This window comes from Scomber scombrus, chromosome 6 (genome assembly GCF_963691925.1).
Source record: "Scomber scombrus chromosome 6, fScoSco1.1, whole genome shotgun sequence".
Classification (NCBI taxonomy): domain Eukaryota; kingdom Metazoa; phylum Chordata; class Actinopteri; order Scombriformes; family Scombridae; genus Scomber; species Scomber scombrus.
Window position 1 is genome coordinate 7,844,385 of NC_084975.1, and position 18,698 is coordinate 7,863,082.

Consider the following 18,698-nt stretch of genomic DNA (forward strand, 5'->3'; position numbering starts at 1 on the left):
TCATGATCTCATACTGTTATCTTCTATCCTCACTGTTTCTGCAGGAGTCTCTGCTGGAGGAAGGAAGCGGTGGGGATAAGACCTTCTACGGCTCAGATGAAGATGAGGACGATGATGACGATGACAAGGAGAAGAAGGCCGAGGCTGCAGTAATGGCCAAGAGGAAGCCGTACGTGATGGATCCGGACCACCGGCTGCTGCTGAGGAACACTAAACCACTCCTGCAGAGCCGTAACGCAGCTGTGAGTCCACGACGCTGATGATTAATACACACATGCATCTGACATCATACAGTTGCACAGCGCAGCGCTCATTAACTCTCTTCTTGAGCTAATTACCAAGGCAGAGATTATAATTGTTTCCTTTCATCTCATCTAGCGGCAGGTCGGTGTTGTGAGTAGCAAGGGTCTCTAAATGCACGACCTTTGTTCAAGCCCTCGTGTTAACAAGCATCCGTCCAGCTGAAGTGTCCTTGAGCAAGACACTTAATCAGAGCTGACCCCTCACTCTGAAACGAGGACGAGTGACGGTTTCCCAGAGGAAATTAATAAAGCATCGCAGTACATTAGCGCTGCTGTGGTCACCTTGGGTGGCCTGTTTTGTTTCATGTTAGATGTGATATTGCTCCCCCGCCTCTGTTTGCTTTCAGGCGGTTCAGGATTAACCCTCTTCTGCTGGCAACAAATGTGTTTGCTTATCCTGCCTGTAGTGTAGAAGAGCTCAATGACAAAAAAAAGCTGTATGGTTGTTTTTTATTATGCTAACTTTGGCCATGACCTGGAAACCCTCCGTCATCATGAATCCCGTAAACACACCTGTAGGAGGCGAGGAGAGAGGAGAGAGGAGAGAGGAGGCTTCTGTAGGAGCTTATAGTGAAAAACCACAGGTGTATCCTAGGCAGAAGTTTATTACTGGTGGGCATCAATCCTTTGATGCAATATCTTTAATAATAATAATGATAATGATACATTTTATTTATAAATCACTTTACATTTGAAAATGATTGGTCAACTGATCTGACGGGACAGTGAACAGTTGGGCCGTTATTATAATACAACTGATCAGGAAAACTACCCGTGGAACAGCAGATGGTCATATTTATTCATAAAAGGAAAATGACAGAATTATGAATCAATCACAAAAACACTCATAACTTTATTATTCTTCTTCAAAAAAGTACGTCTCGGCTCCTTCAGGAAAATATGACGCTGCACAGCTGCCTATACAATCATCCCGAGCCAGACTCACAAACTGAATAAGCAAAATTGTATGTATTTGTGTACATATTCTGCAGGATACAGCTGTTTTTATTGCTCCTTTTTACGTCAGTTCTGTTCTTTCAGTAATCGACAGGTTTATTAGCATGTTATTATATTAACAACCCTATAGATTTATAGTCAAATGACACAAAATAGAGCAATTATCAGGTATTTTCCTTCCAGCTATTAGGGAGAGGGGCGTGACCGAATCTATTACCTTGAATACAATTAAAAAGTGATTTGCTTAAATTAAATCTTGCTTCTTTAATTGCTTTTTGATAATTTGTCATTACATCTTTCCTGATCTCATAAAATACATTTTTTTTATTAATCTCTCTTTTATTCCTGGGTGGATTTGTTTAGTCAGGGCGGCGGTGTTGTGTTTGACTTTTCTATTTGACAGTCTGACAGATGTCATTGAAAAGGGAGACCAGCTCCTCTGTGTTAAAGTGTGAATCAAAAGCAGTTAAAGAAGCAGCAGTAAAAAAGCGCAGAAAACCTGCCAGCAGACGTAGAGTTAAACCACACTGAAAAAAACTGCTTTGTGATCAGACACAGATATCCTTAGTCTCGAGGTTGTCAAGGCTTTTCAAGGCAAGACTCTACAGAACTAGGTCAAAGGTGTGTCACTTCGTATCCATAAAATTGGTGACTTAAGTCTGAGAAGGGTAGAAGTCATGTATGAAAAAATTACATAAAATAAAAATGTGGTCATACTTTGATAGAAAATGGGATAATAACTCCACAAACTCTTGAATAAAAACATAGTTTGGCCTTTGGATTATTAAAATCTAATGGATCTTTTAGAATTTACCATAAAACCAAGATGTGAAACTACTGCGTAAAATGGGAGTTCATTAAAAATTCTCTAAATAACAGCAGCCAACCCTCCCCTGCCTGACAGCGGGGGGTTGATGAAGGTGTGTAAAATCAGAGGAGGCAGGAGTTACTTCAGTAAGAGGACTGCAGTCTCCATGTTTCTGTGAAAAAGATTTAAATTATTAACAGTAATAAAACCAGATAAAACCAGAAGATTTATTATTTAGGGATCTAATATTTAAATGGAAATCTACAGGATTACAATTGAGAGCAGAAGGTGGCAGAGGCTGCTGAGAGACTTGAATTATATCGGTATGATTAGCAGCAGAGGGCCGTGATATCGAGCGTGCAGTGGTGGGTCTGAGATAGGAAATGATGCTGGTTATAAAATAAGCCGGTCTGATTTAGGAGAGGCTGAGTGGGGTGCAGAAGTAGGGGATGATGGTGGTGACATAACATTTCCTCATGCTGCTGTTTCATTCCCTCTATTCTGTATTATGAGACTGACTGTATCACCACAGATTATTTAACACTTTATCTCTCTTCTTATTTCCTTTATATTCCAGGTGGTGATGGCTGTGGCTCAGCTGTACTTCCATCTCGCTCCTAAAGTGGAGGTTGGGGTGATCGCCAAGGCTCTAGTCCGTCTCCTGAGGAGTCACAGGTGAGGTTCACTGTCTAGTATCTGAAATGAATTATCTACTTACATTAATATACTGTACATTTTGGCAGCAGTATATTCTAAAAGTGCTCCAGTGTATTAAAAAGCAGATGTTATTTTGGCTAAGAACGGAGCTAATGTTGAAAATAACGAGTGCTGGGTTTATGAGCCTTGCATAAAAAGGAAGAAAAAAAAAAAGCAGAAATGCAAATACACAGCTGAATGTGATAAGAGAAAGCATAATGACCATGAAACTCAGCAAAGTGGAAAGCAGTGTGACAACAAAATGACGAGTGGGGGCAGTAAAATAAATCTCTGCAGCCCCGAAGCAGAAAGCGAAATTAAACATACGGGGGTAAACAAGGAGGCATAAACCATGAGGAGTGATGACGGCACATAGGTGGCCTCTCGGCTGTAAGTCCTGCAGCCTGTCAGCCTCTTATTGAACAAGTGCTCCTGTGGTTCTGGGTGTGCTGTAATGGGGATCATCACTCAGCAGCAACCAACAGCAGCATCTGTCTCTGAGGGCTGCTTTTTTTTTTTTCTTTTTTTTTTCAGAAATCCATTGTACCATACAATATTAGACTTAATTTGTCCTGTGAAGTCAGTGGTGTGTCGGCTCTTATAACAACCACATTGGGTTTACCAACTTGAGGAATAATGCCATTGAGATAGCAGGTATTGACCCAAGAAACAGCAGTTGTTCTGGAGCTTTCTGTTTTTTATAGTACATCATAATGTTGGCAGAATAAGAATTGGAAAACGTCCTGGGCTGTTACACATTATCCCAAAATGGTTACCAGCCTTGAAGTCACCAGATAAATTACCAAAAGTACAGTTTATCAAATCTATAAGTAATGAGGCAGAATCAAATAGTGTAAAATTCCTTTTTAATCAGCTTTATGTTCTGTGATACTGTGTTTTAGTCTCTATATCTTAGACTCTTGAGGCTCACATGAATGTTTTTTTCAACTTGGCTTCTCATAATTACGATCTGCATCATGTTGTTAGCGAAAAGAGTCAGCTAGTTTTCGTCATCTAGCTTTTGTTAGGCTGCTTTCACAAATCAGAATGTTGTCATGATTAGGTTTCGAAAATTGAAATTAAGCATTCAGATAATGTCATATGTATACAACTCCAGTGTTTATTTGCTGTTTAATTACTAAGTAAATACTGTGGTTAGTGGGAATCTTTTCTCTCTGTTGTCAATCGTCCGCATGCAGGCTACCCACTGAGCAGTAATGGATGTGTGATGTGTGAGGCTAAGTGCATTGTCTTCCTGTTTTTCTTGAAATATACACGTAACAGTTTCAAGCGCCCCGTACACAGCTGTTCATTATTGTATGTTCACGTTGGGTAGAAACATGCAACACAATACAAAACCAACAGTAGAGTGAAGGAGAATAAATATTAGAATAATTGGAAACACCTGTGTGTATCTAGCAGGGGTGCGTATTAAAATGATTTGACTCTTCCATTCAGTCGTCGTATTACTGCACACAAATAAACAGCAGCAACACTGTCAGAAATTCTTCCAGACGTAGCTCACTGAAAAGGTTTCAACCCTAAACGACAGAAATGATACTTGATTTTCTCTCAGACCTAATTTAGGGGTATTTGTGAGGATGTTCAGATATCACACTGCCACTCACGGTGAAGCTTGCAGGCTTTTACACAATGCTGGTGCCTGCTGCCTATCTTTGAACACCTGTCACCTGCCTGACAGGTTAAGCAAAACACAGCAAGCTTGTTTTTTTAGGCTATCGTGGCTCCATTTGCTTTTGTCAGGCTGCAGGATCTCAAATTACCAGGACTGTCACATATATAATAGTTACTCAGACAGCCTTGTCTAAAAAATGCCAAACTACTATTTAATGTACCATTAACAACTTGTGCTTGCTTCAAGTTGAATGTTAGTGTTGAAATTCGATGTGTTATCAGACATATTAGCTAGATGACAAGATGCAGTTGTGTTTCAAACTATGCTCTGTTCCTGATCATTAATATTAGTACAAATAATAATAATTGTAAATTTAAAAAAACAATATTGACACTGTTTTGAAGAGCTGCAGACCTCAATAATGGCTACCTGAGGGTTTGTTATTATGAGCAGACAGGAGAGGGGTCGTGACATTTTGTTGAACAGTCTTCTGTCTGTCCTGTCTCGTCCTTCTCCTTTAATCTGTCCTGTTTCTGTCTCTTATTCCAGTGAAGTCCAGTATGTTGTTCTTCAGAACGTGGCGACAATGACGATTAAGAGACGGGTGAGCTACACATTGTGGTATTTTGTGTGTGTGTGTGTGTGTGTGTGTGTGCACGTTTGTCTTACATCTTAAGGACCCATTTATGGTATAAACACCTTGTCGGGACCAGTAGTAATGTGGGAAAATTGTATTTTTCTAGGTCCTGGTTAAGGTTATGGGTAAGGTATGAATTGAGCATTGGGTACTAACTCGTTAAGGTTAGATTTGTAATTAGTTGTAAATCTATGTAATGTACCCCAAAGTGACCTAGGACAACGTTTGTGTGTGTTTGTTTGTGTCTGATTTGTCATGGGCTACTTTCGAGGACAAATTTCAGACTTAAGACCAGTTAATTGGGGACGTCTTGAAAATGCAGATTTTTGGGACAGAGATTAAGGTTACAATAAGTCTCCAGGAAATATCAATGTAAGTCTACGTAATGTCCCCAAAGTGACCGAGGACAAAATTTGTGTGTGTGTGTGTGTGTCTTGAAATCAAAGGCTGATAGAGCTGTAGGTTCACTGACTTTTTCCTTTTTCTGCCCACTTTAATGTTTCACAGGGGATGTTTGAACCGTACCTGAAGAGTTTCTACATCCGCTCCACAGACCCAACCCAGATCAAAGTCCTTAAGGTTGCTTTATATTCTGTCCCTCCTTCAGTCAGAATTGCGTTGCTGTCCTTTTCTCTTTAATCATAACGCTGAAGGGTATTAATTCTCACACCTCAGACACATTGCAATATAACGGACATTACATTTTCAGTACCTTTTGCCATTGCATCATTTTAAACCTATTTACTTTGAGCTGTGTTCTTGCAGCAAGGGGAACAATGACGTCATGTTAAAATATAATTAAAAAAACAAAAAACAAAACGACAGTAAGCCCTTTAAACTGTGACTTTTAAAAAACAATATTGAACTTGATTTGAACTCACTCAACCAAAGGGAACAAACATGTAATTTTGAAAGACATGAAATAGATTGAAATACACTTTTTTAATTGTAGTCCTTGGTAAAGGACTCCGTCTGCAAACAAATAATGCTTTTTAAATTAAGTGTATATATTATGGTCACTCGTCATGCTTATTTAAATGTATAATTTTTTTGTCTTTTGCAGCTTGAAGTTCTCACTAATCTGGCAAATGAGACAAACATTTCCACCATTCTCAGAGAGTTTCAGGTAAAGTGAAATAAAACTTCTAATGCTTTGAAAAGAGAGAATCTTGTGGCCTTCCTTTCTGTATTACTATACTGAGTGAATATCTTCTCTCCTCCTGGCAGACATACATCAAAAGTATGGATAAAGATTTTGTGGCTGCCACAATTCAAGCCATCGGCCGCTGTGCTACCAATATCGGTGAGGTGAGGGACACGTGTCTGAACGGCCTGGTGCAGCTGCTGTCCAACAGAGACGGTAAGTCGTTCAGTGTGAAACCCCAGCTGCTTTTTAAGTGATTCATATTATAAGGAGGTATACATTGATGCAAATAGCAGTATGAGATATCTCTGTCCAACAGAGACGGTAAGTCGTTCAGTGTGAAACCCCAGCTGCTTTTTAAGTGATTCATATTATAAGGAGGTATACATTGATGCAAATAGCAGTATGAGATATCGGGGTCAATAGCATAATTCAATCAAGCGCATTCATTTGCATTTAAATTTTGCACACTGAAAGAAAAAGCAGCAGAAAATAAAAAGTTTTAGAAGATCAGATAATGATTACCAAGACTCAGACTTCATGTCAGAACTAGTGGGGAAAAAACAACATTAAAAAAACATAAACATAATTAAAATAAGGAACCTGTTTGAGAGCATTTTCCTCAGTCGGTAAAAGTAATTTACTAAATTTAATTGAATCATTTAATTTAATTAAACCTACAGTGCAGAACTTTTATTTATAAATGAACGTTTGTTACATTTAAGCTGTTGCCAGAAGAGTTTCACACAATGCTGATTAAGCCGATCACCACCAGATAAATCTCTCTGTGTTTAACAGTATGCTGAGTATTTAAATCTCATGTCAGGTGCTACATTCCTGCGCTGGCTGTTTGGCCGTTAATCACGTGGCTATTCTGGACTTTCCAAATGTTATCAGACCAAATCAATCAAATTTTGATAGTGAGACAAGTCATTTGTGGGGTCTGTGTGGTGCTCAAAGCTATTTATCCACCTTTACAGCCACAACAGTAGTTTACAGCCAGTGGTGGACATACTGGGACAAATCCCGGTGGGCTGATAGCTGTCAAAAAATACTCTTTTGGCCTGATGGACTGTCAAAATATATCAGCTTTACTGGCCCTCTCTGTGTGCCTGTCATGCATGTCTGTGTCAGGCAATCACATCCAAGCACTCTTCTTTACTGTCACTGCCAGAGGAGTAAAAAGTCTGCACTCCTGATTTAACTCAATCATGGATGAAAATAAAATAAAATAAAACTCAGTGACTGTTTTTTCCTGATATCAACAAGCACCTCTTTGTCCTGTTGTACAGAGTTGGTGGTAGCCGAGTCGGTGGTGGTTATCAAGAAGCTGCTGCAGATGCAGCCGGAGAAGCACAGTGACATCATCAAGCACATGGCGAAACTAACGGACAACATCCAGGTGAGTCTCATTCACAAACTGCTGCTAATGTCGTAAATCTGTAATAATTTAAAAAAAAAAAAGAAATAAACAACAACAACATTGACAACGTTTGATTTAACCTGCGTCCTCAGGTGCCGATGGCGCGGGCCAGTATCCTGTGGCTGATTGGAGAATATTGTGAGCACGTACCTAAGATCGCCCCGGATGTCCTGAGAAAGATGGCCAAGTCGTTTACTAACGAGGAGGACATCGTCAAGCTTCAAATCATCAACTTGGCTGCAAAGCTCTATCTCACCAACTCCAAACAGGTATTCAATAAACAGCATGTGTCCATTACTAGTGTTTAAAAACCCAATAAAGCTTTGAGGCATCAGAATGTGTCCGATAAGACCAAGCTTCAGGGCAGAAACATCTGGCAGGAGAGAAGTTTTGTTTATTAATACTAAAAATAGAGAACCAAGTGTATAATTTTGTAAAGTATGAATCATAAGTGCACATAATTAGTGTCACTGGCAACCACTTACTGATATCCTACCAACTACCCAGAACATCATAGTAACTACATAGCAACCCCCTTATTCACCATAGCAACCAACTAATTACCTACTATTGCAATGTAGGTAATTAGTAAAGTTAATGTTTTGCATATTCAATATATTCATTTTTTCCTATTTATACCCCAAATGTTTTAAGTAGATACTGAAGTTACAGTCTTCACACAGAGTACATGCTCACATTAGATGGTAATTATTCTCTTTTTTCTCTCCTCATCCTCCATTTCCTCCAACTTTCTTCTTATTCTTCTTCTTCTCACAGACCAAACTGTTGACGCAGTACGTTCTGAACTTGGCCAAGTATGATCAGAACTACGACATCCGTGATCGGGCGCGCTTTATTCGTCAGCTCATTGTGCCCACCGAGAAGAGTGGAGCCCTTAGCAAGTACGCTAAGAAACTGTTTCTCGCCCTCAAGCCAGCACCTATCCTCGAGTCTCCATTTAAAGGTACAGATTTAAAGATCCTCACTTGATTTAAACCCTGGAGAGAGCTGAAAATATAGTCTCTATTTATTTCTAAAACTAAAACGTGCAGTTCTTGGTACTGATTGCATGCTTCTCGCCTTCTGTGTTGCACTTATCTCTGTGTGTTGTTGCGGATTTGTGTTCTTGATTCTTTAATTCTGTGCTTTTGCAGATCGAGACCACTTCCAGTTGGGTTCATTGTCCCACCTGCTGAATGCCAAGGCTGGGGGCTACCAAGAGTTGCCTGATTGGCCTGAAGCCGCCCCAGACCCCTCCGTGCGCAACGTGGAGGTGAAGGAGTCTGTGCGTGCAGTGGGAACAGTAACACACAGAGACACAGGGGCCCTCTGGAGTCTCCAGGGGGTCCAAAAGAAGGAGGGGAGCGAGGGTTGCTCATGCTCCAGAGCAGTGCCTCAGAGGGGTTGGAAAGAATCACCAGGGCTTCACATCCAATTTAATATTTACTCCAATATAACATTGATTCCTGTTTCACTATCATTCATTCACTTACTGATCATTAGCATAACAGCTCATCGGTAGCACGCATCCGTTTTAGCCTCCATCTACTTCCAAATGGATGCTGCTCAACATCTCCCCCCTCCATGGAGGAGAATGAGTCACAGAGGAGAAAAGAGGATTATTTTCTTATTAGTCAGAGCAAAAGTCAGACAGAAAAACCTCTACTTGAAAACCGCTGATTCACTTTGAAAAAAAAGTCAGTAAATATTGAGCTCCTCTTCCTCTCTGCTGCACTCGCTTCTGTTCGGCAGCAGCTCACTCTCCCCGTCCAGGTGGTTTCTCACCTTTGTTTGAGCCAATCGCACATGCGATAAAGAAGAGAATTGAAATGGGAACAACAGCATAAGTTTTCACTACAAATCAGTATCAACAGCAGCTCACTTTCTTTAAACGTCACATCTTGTAGTCTCTGCAAGATCAGGATGTACAGATGAAACAAACAGCTGATATTTTGCAAATTCGATATATTCAATTTTTCCTATTTATCCCCCAAACTTTAAGCAGCCACTGAAGTTATAGTCTGCTAAACTACAGATGAGCAAACTGATTTTTAAGAGGAGTTCACTCACTGTAAATTCTCCTGTAGAGCTTCATCCCAAAGCAGCAACAACTCACCAAATTCCCTCCTCTTCTTCTCCATCCCACTCACTCCATGTGCCATTGGTTCATAACCAATAATGTGTTTGAACTGAAGTCATGAAATCAAAACTTGAGTGTGTCACCTCCTCCGTCAAAATCAAGACTAAACTGGCTTGATTTTAAAGTCCAGGAGTGACGTCAAGATTTGATTTGTTAGTATTATAATTGCATAGATTTGTACTCACTGCAGATGTTCCATGCTCGGTGTTAACATGTCATTTACTCGTGGTGCAGATTTCAAGATGAGGCCACAGGTGCATTATCGTACAGTTTGAGGTGTATTTTGATTTGATTAGTGTCCTGCAGGAGACAGGAGGTTGTAAATGGTGGTTTAGTACGTTTTAACTACAAATCATGTAGTTACATTACTGCCGATCCACATCTATAATTTCCCATTTAGTTTGAATCCCCACAATCCAGGCAGCCATTTGTTTTACTTGCAGTGATTTGTAACTTAAGAAATCCGATCCATCACACAGTGAACGATTTCTTGTTTGGGGTTTTGTGATGTAAATGACTGAACATCAGGTGGTATTGCAGCTGTGAGCAAGCACTGTTTCCAAAAACTCCCCACGGCTGCATTCAAAGAACATCCGACATCTGATTGATTTCCTGTCAACAGATCTCATGACTGCGATTCAATTTGCTACATTGGCAATGCAAATGCAATTTCTGCTTCTTTTATTGTAGTCTGGTCAGGATCAAATGACATTAGTATGTGACATCACGTTATGCCTCTCTCAGAAATTAACCTTTTCTGCACCTGACTGGACCACACGCAACCCACTGAGTTTAATCCTTAGGATTTAGAGACGAGACAGAGTGCTTTATTAATTATTAATGTGTAAATTGTCGCATTACAGCAGCCGGAAAACAAAATAACACATGAATACTTGAAGATCTGGTTAAGCAAACAGAATAATAAAAACATTGAGACTAAAATATCAACTTAAAAATGAACTAAAGCTCAAAGAAATAGGACCAAACTCTTAGATAAAGCCTGGTAATATTCTGTATATGGTTATCTTGTTTTGTATATTGTGATATGTTTTCAAATTGGAAACACTCTTCTGAAGTTGTGATAAGACTGACCAGTAGTTTAGTTAAATATTTATTAGTTGTGGCGAGGCAGTGAAGTCTTTGCTGATTAATCTGATTTCGTCTTTAAAATCTGAGACCATTACAGAGAGTTTTCAAAGTAGTCTTATCTAACAAAGTGCATTTCTATGTAAGGCTGCAACTAGCAATTATTTCCAAGTCGATAAATATTTCTGTTTGTAAAGTGTCCGAAAATTGTGAAAATGCCAGTTATTATCAACCGTGATGTCTTCAAATATGCTTGTTTTGTCCGACCAACAGTCCAAAAACCAGTTTATCATCATGTAGAAGAAGAAATGCATTAAATCATTACATTTAAGAAGCTCAAACCAGTAAATACATCGCATTTCAGCTTAAAGTATGACTGAAAGGATCATTCAAATATCAAAACAGCTGCAGATGAACTACAATCAACTAATCGATTTATATATTATCAATGTATCGACTGTTCGTTGCAGCTCTATGCAATAATAGTGCTCTTTTCACTCTGATGAAGACAAAGTAGTCGGTTTGCACTATTGCAGTCTGCAGATCAATAAGTGTACTCCAGCTATTTCTCTCTGCAGTAACAGTGTAATTTTGACACAAAAATAAATGAAAAGCACATTATATGTGATGGATGGTTAATAGTATCTGATGCACGTCTCAAATCTCTCTTCATAATTGATTTTTAAAGTGTATTAAAATCAATGACAAATAAACAAAAGGTGCAGCCTGGAAGGTAGGAAATCAATGGTATGCTTTAAAAAAAAAAAAAAAAAAAAAGGTCGGCAGTAATGTAAAATATACGAGATTTGTAGCGAAAGAGCATAAACAAGCGAAAACATCCACCCGTGTTGTGGCTGTAAAAGCTGAGGAGGGTCGGCGGATCCACTGAAGCCTCGAGCCTTCTTCTCTGACAGACTCTCTCTCTCTCTGCACGTTATACATCTCCGCAGACAGAGGAAACCATAACCACCGGCGAGGGGCGAATCGGCTTGCTAGGAGACTGGCGAGAGGTGCCCCCCCCCCTCTCTCTCTCTCTCAGTTTGAGAGTGCGGTGATGTTTGTTTTGATCAGTGCTCTCATTTTCTTAAAGTCTCTCTCTTTCTCTGGAAACTGATGAAGATGAAAGATAAGATACATTAGCTTTTACTCCTCGTAGATATTAAATACAGGATAAGTGTAACATCTTTTTTTTTCCTCAAGTGGAAGGAGATGAACCAGTCTTCAATTAATGACAATAAGACAAAAGAATAACTTAATTTCTCTTTGAGGACAAATTGAGGATTTAAGTTGTAGAATAAGAGCTGAGCCTAAATATTTAACAGAAGCTGATTCAAGCTGCAGCTAAAAAAATCAAAAGGATTAGATAGCAAAGCAGCTGCCAGGTCCTGTTTTTGCTCTTCTGCACCTCACTGGTCTCACGTGAAATTTGTGACACTCTGTGGTCACAAACGTTGTTGTCGTGTGATGTGTGATTTCTCTCAGATTTTTACGCTTCAGGCTTCCCCTTCTCCGCCTCTCCACCTCCACCTCCTCCACCTACTCCACCTCTTCACTTAGATCATCTCAATCCATGCTCGCGTAACGTCATGCTTTGTTACTGATGAAGACTCTCATACTAAATGCATTGTCATGTACTTGCTTGATTAAATAAGTAAGTAGTGAATGTTAATGTTGACTTTTTTTATTTAATTTTTTTAATTTCTCCACTGTTTAAGTATATACAGTATAATGAAGTTATATTGGAGTGTATTGATTTTTATTAGAGAAAACATGTTTTTTTAGAGATATATTTTTTTTAGTAATGTTACTGCCAGATGTTGTGCTAAATTATTAATATGCTGTCATGAAATTTGGGGTAATTTTCTGTCTCTGTGATATCAGACACTGTTCTCACACATCTTTCCTTTTATACCCAGAAACCTTCCTGTGCCTGTTTCTCTTGCTTTCCTGAAAAAAAAAAAAAACTTTCCCTCCTTTTTCCCCATCTCACCTCCATCCCAATCTTTTCTTTTTCTACGTCTGCCAGGTTTTTGCGCTGCTCGAAAGAGTCACAACATTAACGAGTGTGAGTCAGTTAGCGGCAAAGAGCCCACCTCCTTGAGCCTCAACCCATATTAGCGGCAAACCCCCCCCCCCAAGTGCTTTTTGACTCCCCGCCTAATATAGTCGCTGTTCTGTGCTTAGCTCAGCCAAAGCTACCTGAAACACAGCACCCTCTTCCTCGGTCTCTACCATTAAAGAAGTGATTCTTTTAGCGGGATGTGCGCTCCTCTGACACGTTGCGGTGCATTAGCAACTTTGTGGGTTTTTTGAAGGGGGGTGGAGGGGGTGGGAGATGTCCAGGCTCATTAGCTGATGGCACTGATTAATGAGTTTGGTCACTGAAAGAGACAGATGGCCTCTTTTTTTCTTTTTTTTTTTTAAAGTGTTGGAGGAAAGTCACCACTCCTCAAAGACATCACTTCTCTTAATGGAACTGCTCCCTGTGTAAAAGAAAACCATTTCTGCAACTGGTCATGAAGGCATCACCTGGTGCTAACATCTATCTGTGCAAAAAAAAAACCCACCAAAAACAAAACACACCATACAAGCATTAGTGTCTGTTCTGAATTTGTTGCCTGACTGTCAGATCTAAAGCGGATCTGCAGCAGGGATGGCTGGCTTCATTTGGCTGCATCACGCCCAGGCAGAGGTATTCATGGCCACGCTACTGTAATCTGCCCACGTCTCCGCTTCTGTCCGAGGGGTTTTTATGTCCACTGAGGCAGAGCTGACGTCTCACTATCTGAACTCTTGTTTCTTCCGCCAGGTGCCTGAATGGACCAAATGTAGCAGTAGAGAGAAGAGGAAGGAGAAGAAAGTGGAGAAGCCGTTTTACTCGGACTCAGAGGGCGAGTCTGGGCCGACCGAGTCCGCAGATAGTGGTAACTTCAGGGGGCTGATGGCTCTGTTTGGGCCATCTGGGCACTGTTTCATTCTTGTTTTGACAAATGAAGAGTTTCCAGCTTGTGTGTGTGTGTGTGTGTGTGTGTGTGTGTGTGTGTGTGTGTGTGTGTGTGTGTGTGTGTGTGTGTGTGTGTGTGTGTGTGTGTGTGTGTGTGTGTGTGTGTGTGTGAAAGAGAGAAATGAGTGAGTCCAAGAGAAGAAAGAGTTGTGGAACTGATTTTTCCGACAGCCAGTGTGAATTAGAATGTTCTGTGATGTTAAAGTTTGGAAAAGCTGCAAGAATTTGTAAATTAATCGATTGCCAGAAAACTAATCAGCAACCATTTTGGTAATTCAATTATTTTATTTAAGCGGAAATGCCAAATGTTATCCGGTTCCAGTGTTTTTCCTCTGTTTTATATATCTCTAAACATAATATATTTGGGTTTTAGACTGTTAGTCAAACAAAATAAGACATTTGATTTAGTCTCCAAGAACATAATGAAAATGTGATGGACATTTTTTTATATTTTCTGATATTTTATAGACAAAATATTAATCAGTTAATTAAAAGAAAAACAGTTTTAAGTTAAGCTTTAAGTTTAAACAATGTCTTTGTATGGACACTCTCATTTAAACAGACTCAAATCTCTGTCATACTCTCCTAACTGGGAACGTCACAATCAAAACTAAAACTCATCTCTCCATTTTACTTTGGTGTGTTCTTATTAAAAATTATATTGAAATAAGACTTTTCAATAGCCATTACATTTGAGGAAGGAGAATAAAAACAAAACATCCCCAAACCCAGATGTCAGTTTTTTTGCTTTTACCTCTGACACGTTGCCACCTCTTCTTTTTAGAGATTGAAAGTGTTGCTTATTTATACCTGCTGAGTTTTGGCAGCAGTTCAAAGCCTGGATCTTTGTCCTGCATCCAAATGATCAAAAACAAGATGTCATCACGATGTGTTATTTAAAGCCGTGTAAACTTTGACTTTTCTCAAAGTCAGGATGAGTGTTGCCTAAGATTTTTATTGCAACTCTTTATTGCTCCTGAAAATATCCAATTAGTTTGATTAGTGTGTCGTGGGCATCAGTAATATAAAGTCACGACAAAGTTTAGATAATTTGACAGATTTGACAGATCACTGGGTCTTTTTGTCTGTGAAAGTGTGTAAGCATGTACAGTATGTATGTGTGTGTAGAGTACATTCTATATGTTCTGTATTTAGACTTTAGTTCCCTCTTTCTTCTCTATAAACTAACTAAGCTGCTCACAATCTGAACCCGACTTTCTCCTCTGCAGAGTCTGATTCTGCCAGCGAGTCAGAAAGCGGCAGCGGCAGCGTACACAGCGGGTCGGGATCAGAGAGCGAAGAGAGCGAGGAAGGCTCCGAGTCTGAGGAAGAGGAGGAGGAAGAAGAAGAAGAGGAGAAGGAGAAGAAGAAGAAAAAGAAAGAATTTAAGAAGCCGGTGCAAGAAAGCGAAAGGTAGCTCGTGTTCCAGTTTTTAGTGTAATCGTGAACATGTGATTTTATTCTCTGCATGCATTATGATTTATTATCATCAGGCGAATAATACATATATAAAACATTTCATCTGACTCACTGACCTTTGCTTTTGTTCCAGCGAGCAGAGCAGTGAAGAGGAAGAGAGGAAGCACAAGAGGAAGAGCAAACAGCCTAAGAGTGACTCAGAGTCCGAATCTGACGAAGAGGATGAAAGTGAATCTGAGAGCAGCCAATCGGATTCTGATGAGTCCGAGTCTGAGGTCGAGGTCAAGAAGAAAAAAAAGGTATTGATACTGAATCTACATGAATTTAACTATGAAATCTTGGAAAATGTTCCTCTGATCTAAAACTGTATTCTTATCATTGACTTAAGAACTCAACCTTCATTGTGTTCAGACTGCCCCACTTTAAACATGAACATTAAAAATCAGCATCTATTCATGTCAGTTTTGTTTCATCTGCTTGCAGGCGGCTGAATCCAAACCTCCTCCTAAACCTGTCAAAAAAGAGAGCAAGAAAGAGAAGAAAGAAATGTCTCTACTCGACCTTGATGATTGTAAGTCTTTTCATTTTTTCACCTATATGTGTGTGTGTGTGTGTATGTGTGTGTGTGTAAGCTTTCTGCTCTGAATTCTGAAATAAAGACGCCCACATTAGTCGGTCAAAGTCAATAGACAAGGACATTTGTGAATCTGCCAACTTTTCTGGAAACTAAATGTAAAAAATATATAAATGTGTTCTCATAAAGAGATAGTATGACAAGTAGATGAATACAGTCAGGTCTGATCTTTGTTAATCTCTCTAATGAATGTAACACACTCTTGTCTCTTTCTTCCAGTCGAACCTGCTCCGTCTCCTCAAGTGACGCCCGTCAACTCGTTCCTGTCTAACAGCCTCGTGACCGACCTGGAGGGATTATCTTTGTCTGACGCCGTTCTCTCCCCGGCAGTAAGTACCAAAATATCAGTTTACTTCCTGCTTCATATCTTTTTTCTCTATTAGACAAATGATCCAGGGTCGTTTAAAAGTCTTAAAATGTATTAAATTTAGTTTTTGATATTCACGGTCTAAAAATGTCTTAAAATTATCAAGCAGTTGGAACTATAATGAAACTAATCATTAGTTGCAGTCCTATATAAATGATCGAATTAGCTCAATTTTAACCTGCTGCAACAGTAAAATCCTGCTTTTGCATTATTATTTTTTCCTTAAAGAGGTTTTAAAAATGTGCAGATACCCTGTAATGATCAGAAATGATTGTAAAGCAGATGATACCTGGAAGCATTCTAAAGTAAGAAAGACTGTAGGAGGATGCTGACTGATTGCTGTGTAGAGTAAACGTTCCTGATATCTGTCTTTGACTGTTTTATAGAAGTCAAAGTGTCAAACTCGACCAGAAAGTATAAAGAAAGGGTTGCACTCTTTTATCTGTCAGATAAGATTTTAGCTTTGTCCAAATTATAACCCTTACCCACGCTTCCAAGTCACCCTGATGTGCCCCTTCAAAATGAAAACTGTGATAACATGTTATTAAATAACTCCATGAAGGAGGTTAGTGTGCCGACCATGATCCCACGCCTGGGTCCAGTTTCTCTTTCTCCTTCAGTTTCTCTCCTGTTGACTTTCAAATAAAGGAATAAAATGCCTCTAATATAATGAAAAATTGAACTCCACTAAAGATTTGGTTGCTACTCTTGACTTGAACACATTACTAGAAGCTGACATCTGAAGAGGAAACGTTTTCACAGTCGAGCAGTGAGGTTGAGGAGAGAGCAGCTTTCCTACTTTAGTGTTCATGACACTTTCACATTAGTCTAGCATAAACACAACATCTTAATCTAATAATAATCCAAATCATCTTTATTTATAGGTAATATAAGTGCTTCACAGGGCACTAAAACAGAACAGATTACATAAGAGTAGAGACACCAACAATGACTACTAAAAACAGAACAGCACTAAGGTAGATCAACAATAAATAAAGTCACAAAATATTAAAGAAAGTGTTACAGATATCAAAGAAGTATCATTAAATCAATTGACTCCTGAAGGCTCAGACTGGGATGATTTAAAGATTTGTTTTGACTTGGATGTTTTCATATTTTTATAGCCATTGTTTTCAATAAAGTTGTATAACAAAAAGTAATTTAGAGAATGACATGATATGAATTTTTGACTTCAACATCAAAGTCAATTAAATTTGCACATCATCTGCTGATGTATTTGATTCTTTTTACTTCCTAACTCATGAACTCATCGGTTAAGTCGTCCTTGAAAACTGTTGGGGAAAGGGCAGACAGGCACTTTCTAAAAGAACTTGGCAGGCGATTAAATGAACCATCTGTCTATCAACATCTTTCACCGTCTTACTTTGCGAGGCAGCTGGATTTGCGAACCTGATTGTTTCAGACACAAGCACATAACTCGAAGCCTGATGAGATGGAGTCCCGTGTGATCTGAATCCAGCTGCCTTGCAAAGTACCTCATCAGTACCACCGCCTCCGAATATCCAGAGAGGATATTTCTCTCAACAAATGAAATATGAAGTGCAAATTTTAATTGATAACCACTATTTCTAAAAAATAATAAATTGAAAAAGGTTTTTTATTAAATGCTGTCAGTCCTGTTAGGCTCGTTCCCACCATCCGAGCAAAGCACACAATCAGTGTTAGTCAATGATGGTTTTAATGACTCTTCCTTTCCTCTCCTCTCCCTGCAGGCCATCACTCCCTCCAGTGCGTTGAAGAGCTACGAGCTGCTGCACCGCATCACAGGCGAGGGTCTGTCGGTGGAGTACTGCTTCAGCCGGCAGCCGTTCAGCTCGGACGCCAACATGGTGGCGGTGCAGATGCAGTTCACCAACAACGCCACCTCCGACACCAAGAACCTGCACATGGAGGATGTGAAGCTGCAATCTGGGATGAGGGTCAAAGAGTTCCCGGAGATTGGTGAGTGATTGGTCACTACTACTGTTAGCTAAAGTAGCCTCTGGAGCTGGAGGAAGCTTCTGGAAACTGGCCAATCAGAACAGAGTGGGCTCATTTGGAGGGGGGCCTTAAAGAGACAGGAGCTAAAACAGCTTGTTTTTAGACAGAGGCTGAACTGAGGGGCTGCATAACTGGACAGTATGAGATTAATAAGGAGTTTTAACTGTAAACCATGCAGTAATATTCCATAGATTAATAATATTAGTAGATAGATTAGTAGATTATAATATTATTAATAAGAGTAAATGTCAAGGGGTCATTAGAAACAAAAGGACGATTATTGAAGAAATCTTTTTAATGGAAAAACTGACAAATATCTTGAGACAACAAGAAGCACAACTGGAAATAGAAAAAAGGGTAGAAATTATACAATCACAAAAATATGTTGTAAATCTTTCCTTGACGAAGATTAAAGTGAAAAACAAAAACATCTTCTGCAGAGTG

General features: G+C 39.5%; 1 protein-coding gene across 2 annotated transcripts in view; it reads left to right on the forward strand.

Moving 5' to 3' along the window:
* Positions 1-18,698, forward strand: part of LOC133981948 (AP-3 complex subunit beta-2) — a 46,988-nt gene that overhangs the window by 22,682 nt on the left and 5,608 nt on the right. Inside the window, exons 8-24 of one of the 2 annotated variants that reach the window (XM_062420828.1) lie at positions 45-242; positions 2,645-2,742; positions 4,949-5,003; positions 5,544-5,615; positions 6,100-6,162; positions 6,264-6,396; positions 7,473-7,582; positions 7,696-7,872; positions 8,381-8,567; positions 8,758-8,888; positions 12,856-12,894; positions 13,639-13,753; positions 15,063-15,246; positions 15,386-15,551; positions 15,736-15,823; positions 16,106-16,215; positions 17,987-18,215. In XM_062420828.1, coding sequence (XP_062276812.1) covers positions 45-242; positions 2,645-2,742; positions 4,949-5,003; positions 5,544-5,615; positions 6,100-6,162; positions 6,264-6,396; positions 7,473-7,582; positions 7,696-7,872; positions 8,381-8,567; positions 8,758-8,888; positions 12,856-12,894; positions 13,639-13,753; positions 15,063-15,246; positions 15,386-15,551; positions 15,736-15,823; positions 16,106-16,215; positions 17,987-18,215 — 2,155 coding nt within the window. The remainder of the gene's footprint in view (positions 1-44; positions 243-2,644; positions 2,743-4,948; positions 5,004-5,543; positions 5,616-6,099; positions 6,163-6,263; positions 6,397-7,472; positions 7,583-7,695; positions 7,873-8,380; positions 8,568-8,757; positions 8,889-12,855; positions 12,895-13,638; positions 13,754-15,062; positions 15,247-15,385; positions 15,552-15,735; positions 15,824-16,105; positions 16,216-17,986; positions 18,216-18,698) is intronic. The other variant, XM_062420830.1, reaches the window with a different exon arrangement.